The sequence below is a fragment of the Hemicordylus capensis genome, chromosome 14 (assembly GCF_027244095.1).
Source record: "Hemicordylus capensis ecotype Gifberg chromosome 14, rHemCap1.1.pri, whole genome shotgun sequence".
Lineage (NCBI taxonomy): Eukaryota > Metazoa > Chordata > Lepidosauria > Squamata > Cordylidae > Hemicordylus > Hemicordylus capensis.
In genome coordinates this window covers 7,003,396-7,015,721 of record NC_069670.1, presented here as the reverse complement: position 1 = coordinate 7,015,721, position 12,326 = coordinate 7,003,396, and the positions used below count along the sequence as shown (strand labels likewise).

The window sequence follows — 12,326 nt, the reverse complement described above, 5'->3', positions numbered from 1 at the left end:
TTGTGTAACTAAGCAGTAACTGACATTTGTTTGTAAAAAGGGATATTCTTGCTAGTGATGTTTGTTTTCATATATAATTGATTGTTGTGTATCATGGTTGTTTTTTTTTTAAAAAATGTTTCCTGTAAGGCTGACGCTAAGCCCGCATGATTCTTTCTTGCTGTGTCTTCTTTTCACTTCAGGCAAAGCTCCCCGTGAAAGCCCTGATTATTTAATAGTGAAGTTGTGCCGTTGAGTTGGTGTTGTCTTCTGGCAACCACAGAGCCCTGTGGTTGACTTTGGTAGAATACAGGAGGGGTTGACCATGGCCTCCTCCCGTGCAGTCTGAGATGATGCCTTTCAGCACCTTCCTATATGGCTGCTGACTGATATAGTGTTTCCCATATTCTGGGGAAAACACCATCAGGGATTCGAACCCACAACCTCATGCTCTCTAGGCAGGTTACCTCCCCACTGCACAATTAGATTGCTAGGATGATCGGGACGGGGTGTGTGTGTGTTTAAAAGGAAACTGCCTATTAACCAAGTCAGACCCTTGATCCATCTAGCTCAGTCTTGTCTACTCTGACTGGCAGTGGCTCTCCAAGGGTTCAGGCAGCAGTCTCTCCCAGCCCTACCAGGAAATGCTACCAGGGAGTGAACCTGGGACCTTCTGTATGCAGATGCTCTTCTGTTCACCTGTGGCTCCACCCACTACGGGGAATATTTTACAGTGTGCAAATGTGGCCACCCATGCAAATGTAGGCAAAGGCTGACCATACTAAGAAAGGGGACAATTCATCCTCACTGCCACAAGATCTAAACCCCGATGAACACCCTTGGGGACGGTTCCACAACTGTGGCACCACCACCAAGAAAGCCCTGTCCCAGAGTCTGCCACAGACACCATTGTTAATGGCAGAGATGCCACCAGCTTGAAGGAGAGGCTGGGAGAGGAGAGCTGGTCTTGGGGTCGCAAGCATGACTTGTCCCCTTAGCTAAGCAGGGTCCACCCTGGTTACAAATGAATGGGAGACTAGAAGTGTGAGCACTGGAAGAGATTCCTCTCAGGGGATGGAGCCGCTCTGGGAAGAGCAGAAGGCTTCAAGTTCCCTCCCTGGCAGCATCTCCAAGACAGAGCTGGGAGAGACTCCTGCCTGCAACCTCAGAGAAGCCGCTGCCAGTCTGGGTAGACAATACTGAGCTAGAGGGACCAAGGGTCTGATTCAGTATATGGCAGCTTCCTATGTTCCTATGATAGCCAGACAAGGAGGCTAGACAAGTAAATGCAGCTCTTTAGATGGGAACAGGTGCAGTTTGCTAGACTAGACTGTCCCGGAATGGCAGCAGCAAACTTCAGAACGGGCAACACATTTAGTCGAGTGTGTTTGAAACCGTTTGGAAGAATCTTGTCCTGTCACCGGAGACATCTCCAGAATTCCTGTCAACCCAGCAGCCTGAGAGGTCCTCTGTTCCCACTGTATATTCCCAGAACTGGGGCCAAGCCACATTTTGGACAAGAACAGCCCAGCTGGATCAGGCCCAAGGAGGCCCATCTAGTGCAGCCTCCTGTTTCAAGCCGTGGCCCACCAGATGCCCCTGGGAAGCCCACAGGCAAGAGGGGAGGGCCTGCCCTCTCTCCTGCAGTTGCTCCCCTGCGACTGGGACTGAGAGGATTCCTGATTTCCATCCCCCAGCCCCTCCGCCCTGTCACCACGCCAAAGACACGATGCCCTCTATCACCACCACCACCACCACCACCACCACCACCACACCATTTCCAAGCCACACTGAATATTAACACAGATGATTTTTATTGGCTTAAAAACTCTGCAATGATTTCCCTCCTTCCTGCCATCAAACCAAACAGTGTAAGAGTTACACGGAGGATCAAAAAGTGGTTGGGAATAAACCGGGGAGGACTTAATACAGCTGGTGTTTTTAGAAACGAATCACCACCCAAGCTCAATCAAGGGAGGTGAAGACGCCCCCACTTGCATCAGTAGACCCAGGTGGTGTTTGTAACTAGCTGGCCGGACAGTGAAGGGGGGGTTATAAAAAGCCACCTTATGAAGCCCAGCATCAAAACATTCCCCCCAACCGCCCTTCTCCACTTCCTCCCCAGAGGAAAAATAGGCCAGTTACATTTAAAAGGTTGACGTAATGAAAATATTTCTTTTTTCCCCTCTCTTTTGACAGCCCCACGGAGGACTCACTGCAGATGCTGGAAGGCTGGGAAAGGCGGGAAGGTTGTGGGGCAAAGGGGACAGGTCTGATCTCTACCCAACTACAAAAACCCCCTAACAGCATCCACAGTGTCCTGAGCCACGGCATTCACAAGAAGGCGTCGCACCATTCCCGCAGGCAGCCGTAACAGTCTCTGGATTGCTTGGCGTTGGCGCCGCACGTGTCCTTCAGCCACTCACGGAAGAGGTCCTCGTCCTTCTTCAGCACCAAGAACTGCCCGAGCACCACATACGCCTGGGACCCGGAAGGAGGAAGAGGAGGAGGAGGGAGAAGGAGGGTATGAGGTTAGCAATGGAGACCAGTAAAGTGGGCCAGAGCATTTTCTATAGCGGCGGGAAAGTGTTCCACTCTTTTCTATGAAATATATATATTCCACGTCTAAGCTCACATCCCTCCACCGCCGGAATAATCTTATTTATATACCACCAGTCACCCAATCGAGGTGATTTATGATACCAATGTAAAAGCTGTTATAGGAGTTAAGCCAGGGCTGCTCAACTATGGTGCCCCAGCTGTTTTTAGACTACAACTCCCATAATCCACAGCCAAAGTGGCCCACAGCCAGGGATTATGGGAATTGTAGACCAACAGTTGCAGGAGGGCTGAAGTTGAACAGTCTCGAGTTAAACACATCAGCTAGAAGCCTGAAAAAATGAGTGTTTCCAAACAGAGCTCAGAATATAGAGCAATTCAATCACATTAAGGTCACAAATAGCTGCTGGTAAGAGGTCAGTTTTGACTGCTGCAGGATAAAGATTACCCCCAAGAAAGAGGTCATTCCTCTAGGTGTGCAGGGATTTGCTTTCCATCAAGAGACAATTTTGCACTACTGGTTTCTGCATCTGAGTTCCAATACTTGGAACACCAGAGGCACATCTGACCTGTCTGCCCACCATGCAATTTTAATAGGGCATACTTTTAAAGTGCCACTTACTAAGGATAAGCAAGACAAAATTAAATCAGAGCCCCATCTAGTATAACAGGCGTTCTCAGACTGGTAATCCAATAATATGCAAGGACCATATGGTCTATGGGAGGAGAGCTGATCTTGCGGTCACAAACATGTATTGTCCCCCCTAGGCTAAGCAGGGACCGGCAATATGTGTGAGCACTATGAGATATTCCCCTTAGGGGATGGGGCCGCTCTGGGAAGAGCACCTGCTTGCTTGCGTGCAGAAGGTCCCAGATCTTTTCCCTGGCAGCATCTCCAAGAGAGGGCTAAGAGAGACGCCTGCCTGCCACCTTGGAGAAGCCGCTGCCAGTCTGTGTAGACAATCCTGAGCTAGATGGACCAAGGGCCTGACTCAGTATAAGGCAGCTTCCTATGTCCCAACTCCCTAGCCACCGAGGATGGAGTTGCACTCTCACAGCATCTGGGGACCCAAGACTGAGAACGCCCAGGTCCTCCGTTTTCTGCAAGGCCTGAAGAAACATCCCCGTCAGCCTCACCCTCCACCCACCCCATAAGCAGATTGTCCCGGCATAGACCCCACGGCCCAGAAGATACCTTGTCAAAGCCTTTATCTTCTAGCTTTTTACCAAGGACATCCCCGATGCCAGCCAGCGTGCCGACGGGCTTCTCTCCCATCGGCTCTGCCACAAAATCCCGGTGCTTCTGGGTGGTGGTCATTTTGGCTGCTGCTCGGCCTGCAAGGAAAGCCAGAAGGGTCACAACTGAGACAGGCGGTTGGAAAACCAGTTGACAAAACCTGCAGGGTACTGCACACACAACCAGAGATATGGTATTCTGGAAAGTTTTACATGGGTTGCCATGCATCTTGAGTTCTCTCCAAAAGTTTTATTGTGCAATTTTTCCTGATGCCCTAAATACTACTGTTATGAATATTTGTATTAAGTAATAAGTTTGTTGTTGTAACCACTGGTCATAACACATGAATATTTATATACTCGTACTGGTTTCCGCAAAGGTTCTCAAAGTGCGTTTATGCAGGGGCGGGGAAGAATTAAGATGGCTCCCTGTCCCGGAAGCCATCTAAGAAGAAACATAAGGTAGACACCAGCACCCAACACTGGAAGGATGCTGTGTTGGGGTTGGATAGGACCAGTCGCTCTCCCAGTTAAACAGAAAAGGACCACCACTTTAAAAGATGCCACTTTGCTCAGTTAGCAGGGGTCAATAAATGGATAGTGATCCAACTTGGCATGTGATTTTATCTATATATTTAGGTTTTAAAACCCAATATATTATTTATTCAATTTCTATACCACCCTTCCAAAAATGGCTCAGGGCAGTTTACACAGAGAAATAATAAATAAATAAGCTTACCCTGCTGTTTACAAATCAATGAAACAAACTTACATTCTGACACAAATCCTGTGGATAATCACCTCAAAAAAGTCATAACTTTGAAATTGCCAAACTTGTCTCCTGTTGTATTGGCAGCCACTCACTGTCACTTAATTTTAAGGAACAATTCATTTTTAGTTGTGGAAATTCTATTCTGGACAAACGTTCCACAGAAAGTTTTCAACGATATACTAGACACATCCTCACAGCTAACTTTGTTGCCTTGTTCCAACAAGGAAGAAAGCAAGCAGAGGAAACCACACACACGGAAATATTAGGAGAATATGCTTCCCTTCTGAAATTGACCAGGATGTTTCAAGGCTGCAATTCAACCGTGAGGGCATTTTTCCAGTCCTTCAGATATAGGAGGTGTTCAGCTTTGACACAAGAGTCAGTCACAGACAATTTGCAAGAGAGAGCATGGGCAGTGGGTTTTACTGCCAATGGCACCAATCAGCTGCTCTTGAATTTGGAGGAAAGAGGAGGGGTTTTGTTTTGGAACAATGCAAGAGTTCTCAGGGACCCACAACGAAAGGAAGACAGGGGCTGCAGGCCGAGTTTTTAGCAGTGCCCAGTTCAAGGGTCTGGTGTGCTGGACTGCTCAGCTACCCGGGAGAGGGACACATTTGCTGTAGCCATGAACAGCTGGTCTCTGACCCACGCCTGCAACCATACCACCTCCGGCCAGCAAGACCCATGTTATTTCCAGGGCAGCTAAATCAGGACATGTCGTAAGAGCAGAGACACAAGACAACAGCGTCACCTGCTGATCTGCAGCTGCCATTCAACATCAACTAAAGGAAAATACTGGCACATGTGGGTCACTTTATATTCTGCCCCCCTGCCAGGCTTCAGGGTCCTGAGCTTTTGGGTCCTCCACCCCGCCCCGCCGCCCCGGAGTCCATGTCTTCATTTGACAGACCTGGCCCTTCACAGGGATTTATTTCCGTGTGGCCAAGGCAAAGCTTCAAGGCTAGCCCTGGACGCCTCTGTGTGTGTCAACACAGTTCTGTCCCCGTCAAGCAGGAAGAAGGGGGCTGGGGACGAGAGGATTCGGCACCATATAGCCGTGCACCCCTTTCATCAGAAGGGATCTCCCCCCCTTGCTTCATGACTTAATCAGCATTTCGAGCAGCTGCCCCTCAACCCTGGGTCCCCCAGGAGGCCCGGGACTCCAGCTCCCACCATCCCCGGCCCAAATGGCCAAAGTGGCGATGGGAGTTGTAGCCCGATGCCACCAGTGGGGAAGCCCTGCCTTGCAGAGTACAGATTAGCTACTGCCCCACTGAGCCGAGTCCTCCTCGGCTCAGTCACAGAAACCGACTTCAGACCCCCTCCAGTGTTTCCCAGCGGTGTGCGGCATGCCTCTTGCTCTGGCCGGCAGTCTCAGTGCACCATCTGCATTCCGAGTGGGGCCTTCCCGATTCAACTGGAGTGGGATCTCAAATGAGCCCAGCGGACATCCGAAAACACGTGAACGCATGCACACTCCTTAGAGGGAACCCTGGATCCCCCATCAGGCAGCTGGTCCACGTAATCCAAAGACGTCCCCTCGCCAAGTGGCACTGCCAGCTGCGCTCAACCTGTTGGGCAACGTCACCTGAGAGCTCAGCTGCCTTCCGCCTTCCGGAGCGTCCACTGGGGGATGCCACGGCCAAGAACCACCCAGCAGAAAACTGGCCAGCAAGTTCCCTTCCCAGGATAGCCCAAGCACGTGTGCAAACAGACCCACCCACCCCTACCCTGATGAATATGTCTATACCGCTCTTCAACCAACGTTCACAAAGCGCTTTACATGGGAAAATCCATAAAGATGACGGCCCCCCTGTCCCCAGAGGGCTGGCAGTCTAAGATGAAGCAGAAGGCAGATCCCAGCAAGAGCCACTGGAGGAATGCCTGTGCCGAGGATGGAGCGGGCCTCCCCTACGAGGGAGGAGAGGAGACCAAGCCACACACAGCTGGATCGTGGCAACACTCAGTCCAGCCAGGGCTGCTCCCTTAAGCAGCGTAGGAGTCGGCCACACCTCAGATCCTGGATTTGGCACTCCTCCTGGGGGAAGGACCCACCACACCCAAATTTTCCCTTTCAACATACGCCTGGCTGTGATGAAGCAACCCAAGCCGCCTGCCACATCCAGGAACCTCCCAGAGCTGGAGAAACTTTTACGTTCTCAATCTTGGGTCCTCCCCAGGGGCTCTTGGACTACAACCCCTATCATCTCCAGTGGCCAAGGGACATGATGGGCACTGTTGTCCAACCCCCTCTGGGGACCCAAGCTTGAGACCCCCTGCAGAAAGGCAAGGAAAGCTGAACACAAGCTTGCAAAGAGCTCAGGTGACCCAGGAATTTGAGGGGCTCTACCCCACCCCACCCAATACCCCCAAGCTCAGCTCAGCCAGGTTGGGGGGAGACACACAGAGAACGGCAAAGCAACTAACAGGTCACAAGAAGACAGCTCCAGGAGTTGACACCAACTCCAAGGCACAGTTTACCTTTAGGGCCAACAAAGCCCATTTTCCTCCTCTCTCAACAGGGTGCCCCTTACAAACCGTAAGCAGCCTGGATCTGAGATCGTGAGCCCTTCGGGGACAGGGAGGTATCTTCAGTTATTTTCCCTCTGTAAGCCACTTTGAGAACTTTTGTGGAAAAGCAGTATACAAATCTTTGTAGTAGTACAACAGTATATTGTAGCAATACAATATACAAAACCTTGATGGGTTTTTTAATTTTAACAGGCTTTGTTTTAATTCGACATTGTTTTACTGTGCTAAATTTCACATTAGTTTTACTGTTGCAAGTGCGACCACTGGAGGGCAAAATATAAATATTTTAAATGAAAACATTTTTTTATTTTTGACTGCAACTTCTTTTGGTATAACCCAGCTAAAGAGACTGTTCCCAAGTCAGAAGGTGGGTGAGTAGTCAAGCAGCAAGAAAGAATTAAGGGTAGGGGGGTGGATTTACAGAAAGGACAGAAGGAAGGAAAAAATGTTAGCAAACGTCGGTTCAGAAATACCAGTAAGTGGGAGGCAAAAAGCAGAAAAGGAGGGAAATTATTATTTTCAAAACTGACTTTTAAAACATTTTAAAATGGGTATTGTGTTCCGTGTGTGTGTGGCAATTTAATATATTATGTGTTCTTACTTGATGTTTTAATGCTGTAACGCCAGTTGCCCAGAAAAACAGTTTGTTATGGAGCAGCTAACAAAGTTGTAATAATAATTATAAATAAGATTTTATTTATTTATTGTTGAATTTATATACCACCTTTCCTTAAAAACAACCCCAAGGTAGTTTACAAAAGTTAAAAACATACAATAAAATGACAGTAAAAACATTAAGCTAAAAATATAAAACAAATCTAATTTAAAAGCTATAAAATACATGCATAAAAACTATAAATGGGGAAAAAATATAAAGATAAATCAGCTTTAGGGGAAAAGTTACCCCCCAAAAAGGGGGGGGAAGGAAGAAAGGAGAGAGAGAGAAGGAGGAGGAAAGGGAGGCAGGGCCCTCAAATATATGCTGGCCCCCGGGCATGATGGGAGTTGTAGTCCCACAGCTGGGTGCCCACGGTGGCAGGGGATGATGGGGACTGTAGTCCAACCACTGCCGAGGACCCGGGGCCGAGGACTGACTCCCGAATGAGTCAATCAAGGCAGTTAATCGGCCACTAAGTGAGCTAGAAAGGAGAAAGAGGAGAAAGCCGCCTGTACAGCGCCCACCAGGGCGCCGGCGCTGCGGAACGGCCCGCCACCGTGGCCCCGCAGGACCGCCACCCCGGACCCCGCGCGCCCCCGCCACTCACCCGCGCCACTCGCCGCCCGTCTGTTGTTCCCGCGCCCAACCGGCAAATCGCCCTCTGCGCCTGCGCGGCCGCCCGTCTCTCTGCTGCCGGGTGGCGCGCCGAGCGGCAGGAAGGCTTTAAGCCCGGGTCGGGCGCGTCTGTCCAGACTCGCAACCATAGAAGTGAGCAGCCGCTCTAGGCCGCTTGGAGGACTTCTGGGGTGGCGCGCTGCTGCTGGAGCCCTGGAGGCTACCCGGGGCTGAGACCGAGACCAAACCGAGGGAAGGTTTGCAGGTGCAAGGGGCGCCTTGTGAAGACTTTTCTGTTCGCTCAGACTTCTTACATTTGATGTTATTTTTTTAAAGTTTTTTTTAGAAATGTACTGTATTTTCAATTGTCTATTATAATTAGTTGTTGTTATATTTCGCTTTTCAACCAGTTCACAAACCGACTTAGATAATAACACGAATGAGCAAAACAGGGCCCTGCACCAAAGGGGCTCCCAGTCTAAAAATGTTGCTATGTGTGGTTGTTTGTTTACAATTATTGTTGTTTTTAAAATGTACACCCCGCCCCTCCAGTGCACTACTGCTTGGCCGACGTACAACATTCATAAAATAGATCCAATATACAGTATATAGCTTTAGAAATAATAATTAAAAAAATCAAAATATTTTTGTTATTAATGTACCATATAGTACAACTACTATAAAATAAATATAGTGGGATTATTAAGAAGTAAAAGTGGAGATGTTTTTGCTACATTTTAGGTAGGACACTGGGGAATATTGGATGCTAATACTGACTACTACAATTAGTACCGCTGTACAATATACCCCAGTGGCCTCCCTAAATGTAGCAAAAACAGTTCTACTGTTGTTAAGAATTGTACTTTATTTTATTTATTATTTATTTAAAATATTTGTACCCCACTCCTCCAGTACACTACAGCTCGGGGCAGCTCACATTTCTGTATACGATGCAAGTACTCCATGTTTGTGGATTGTGATGTGTATGTATGTATGTATGTATGTGTTTGTCTCATTGCTGCTTTCTAGTGCATGCATGCATATCTGTTGAAATACTGGGGTATACATGGCAATGCATCACCATATGTACATAGAGATACATGGGAGGAGACTAGAGCTGGTCTGGTGGTAGCAAGCCTGCCCTGTCCCCTTTGCTAAGCAGGGTCTGCCCTGGTTTGCATTTGAATGGGAGACTACATGTGAGCACTGTATGAGACTCTGGGGCCACTCTGGGAAAAGCACCTGCTCTTGCATGCAAAAGGTTCCAAGTGTTTTTGTTTATTTGTTTATTTATTGTTAGATTTATATACCGCCTTTCATTAAAAACAATCCCAAGGCAGATTACAAAAGTTAAAACACATATAATAAAAATGAGTTAAAAGTATTTAGTTAAAAATCTAAAAACAAATCTGATATTAAAGAATATAATATACAAACACATAAAACTATACATGGATAAATAATTCCCTCCCAGGCAGCATCTCCAAGACAGGTCCAAGAAAGACTCCTGCCTGCAGCCTTGGAGAAGCCGCTGCCAGTCTGGGTAGACAATACTGAGCTAGATGGACCAAGGGTCTGACTCAGTATATGGCCGCTTCCTCTGTTCCTATTAATCTTCCTGCTCTTACTACTTCATGTGTGTGACACAGCCAGGCTTAGGATAGCAGGGGCTGCAAACTTGGGCGGTTCTGGGCAGTGCTGTGTGGGTAAGGATTATTTAAGCCACCCAGAATGGGATGCTGGTATATTACAACTGTCTATATATATTACAACATGCCTCCTTTTTGCCTTCCAAAGGTCTGGTCCGGAATCTATGATCCCGCTGGTTGTTCTCACTGCCTGGGTGGGAAGAACTTCTTCACTCCATCACCTCCCCTCTCAAATTCTGCGTGGAAGAGTCCTTCGGTCATAGCTGCGCTGCGCTGGGCATGGCTTCTCCTTTGGTTGCGTGTCATTTCCGTACATTTCCTTGTCCTCTGCTTCTCATATACAATTATCAAGGTGATGGGGCTTGTCTGTTCTGCTCTCCTGTGCAATTGGCAAGGGCCAGCATTTCAGATGGGAACCGGTGCAGGTTGCTAGACTCAGAAAGGCAGCTGAGAACGTCAGAACAGGCCACACATTTGGTTGAGAAGGGGTGGAAACTGTTTGGAAGAATCCCACCCTGCCCCCCCTTTAATGGAACTGTTCCGGGGTGATGGGCAGAACACCCCTCAATGCTTGTGTTCGGGCTTGTGTGGGGGAATTAGCGAGCTAGAGTGGAGCAATAAATGTGTGCAAAATTCTGGTTCCGGGGAAATGAAGTGAGAGCGAGTAAGTTGAGGTTCACGCATACAATTGGTTTGTTGTTGTTGTTGTTTTGGAGGGATTAGAGGTAGTTGATTAAAGCAATATATTACTACTAAAATGCGCTCCAGAGATTAACCAGACAACTTACAAAGAGGCGATTGAGCTTGGTGTCTGCATTAAATGGATTCCAGGCTGGCTAGAGCACAATGGTGTGAAAAGGTCAAGAATAACCTGTTATGTAAATGGAAGGGCTGGACCCCCAAGGACCCAGTAAATCAATCAGTGTTTTTAATGGGCTCATCTCCTGAGTTCCTATGGCCCATCAACCTCTTGTTAGGGAGGAGAGTAGCTCTCACAGTGCCTTATCTGCCTTCCTGCTGAGATGATTAGTTTTGCTTGCCCCAGGCAACCAAGGAGGGGAGGTACCAGGGTCAGTCTCTGGGCAGAGACACCTGGAAGTGGAGGGCAGCAAACTCCGGGTCTACTTAGACATTCCCAAAGGAGGGAAAGGCAGGAGCCTAATCCTCTTTCAATTGCCCTTGGTACCTGGTGAACCTGGGGGCCATCTTCCCCACTGCCTGCTAAGTAGTGACCTGTCCCCATTTGCCAATAAACGGGGCGCCCAGGATCCCGTGAGGCTCCTGAGCATGTTAAGAGTGTGAGCTACAAACCTGTCGTCCCAGACAAACAGAGAGGCTTCGGGGAGCCCACAGAACGGCAGTGCTGGCAGCAATCCCCCCCTCATTGATACAACATTGTTTGAACAATGGTAGCATCACCTTAAAGCCACCTCATGGCGCAACGGGGAAATGACTCGGCTAGCAAGCCAGAGGTGGCCGGTTCAAATCCCCGCTGGTCTGTTCCCCAGACTATGGGAAACACCTATATTATTATTATTATTAATTCGATTTCTAGACCGCCCTTCCAAAAATGGCTCAGGGCGGTTTACACAGAGAAATAATAAATAAGCATGCTGGCAGGCAGCAGCGATATAGAAGGATGCTGAAAGGCGTCATTTCATACTGATATGGTCAACCCCGCCTGGATTCAACCAAAGAAAACCACAGGGCTCTTTGGTCGCCAGGACTCGACACTGATTCAAAGGCACAACTTTACCTTTCGTATCACCTTAAGGTACACCTTGTGTTATCAAATGAAAATTGTGTTATTTGCTGCTCTTGGACGCTTGTCAAAATCAGCAATCGGTCGTCCCTGCTGCCACCCCTTTTCTTCACAGCCGCTTAGAGCAGAAAGCCACAGAAAACGGATTGCTCTCCGAATAGGTTCATCTCACAAAGCAGAGTGAATAATAGGTGGGAGGGCTCTTTGCTAAGCCATGCCCTGTGTTTCCAGACTGCTGGCCCTCAGAAATGCAGGCCATTGCAGCAGGGGACGATGGGAGTTGTAATCCAACAGCCTCTGGGGACCCAGGTTTGAGAATCCCTGGAAAGAAAACGTGTCCTTTTGGGAAGCTTCATGGAATACATAGAAGAAGGGTGATTCAGGGCTTCCTTTCCCTTAGTTTCTTGGGTGTGGCCTCTTCCTTCTCACCTGGCATTCCTAAGGACTGGCACCCTTCCCTTGTCATGCCTATGAATGCCTTCAGGCCTATGCAGTCCTGCTGTCCACTCAGCTTAATTCCAATCTAATCAGTGCTAATGAAGAAAACCACCCACACCAAAAATG

The 12,326-nt window shown here is 48.5% G+C and overlaps 2 protein-coding genes across 6 annotated transcripts in view; one reads left to right on the top strand and one right to left on the bottom strand.

The window, feature by feature from the left end:
* Window positions 1–1,776: 1,776 nt before the first annotated feature.
* BANF1 (BAF nuclear assembly factor 1) lies at window positions 1,777–8,483 on the bottom strand. Its single transcript, XM_053278878.1, has 3 exons — window positions 8,344–8,483; window positions 3,734–3,873; window positions 1,777–2,460 (listed from the first exon to the last, which is right to left on the bottom strand). Exons 2-3 carry the CDS (start codon window positions 3,854–3,856, stop codon window positions 2,314–2,316), a joined length of 270 nt encoding a protein of 89 aa, XP_053134853.1. The 5' UTR covers window positions 3,857–3,873; window positions 8,344–8,483; the 3' UTR covers window positions 1,777–2,313.
* Window positions 8,432–12,326, top strand: part of TAF6L (TATA-box binding protein associated factor 6 like) — a 25,425-nt gene continuing 21,530 nt past the window's right edge. For 2 of the 5 annotated variants that reach the window (XM_053278722.1, XM_053278718.1), the window contains exons 1-2: window positions 8,432–8,701; window positions 10,149–10,352. The gene's annotated coding sequence lies outside the window, so the exon portion shown is untranslated. The remainder of the gene's footprint in view (window positions 8,702–10,148; window positions 10,353–12,326) is intronic. The other 3 variants (XM_053278720.1, XM_053278719.1, XM_053278721.1) reach the window with 3 other exon arrangements.

Bases quoted from the DNA above. Each gene is read 5' to 3' on its own strand.
- BANF1 (XM_053278878.1), bottom strand. From the start codon at position 3,856: ATGACCACCACCCAGAAGCACCGGGATTTTGTGGCAGAGCCGATGGGA. The intron at 2,461-3,733 runs GTATCTTCTGGG...TCCGGGTCCCAG, and splicing joins AAGATAAAGGCTTTGACAAG to GCGTATGTGGTGCTCGGGCA.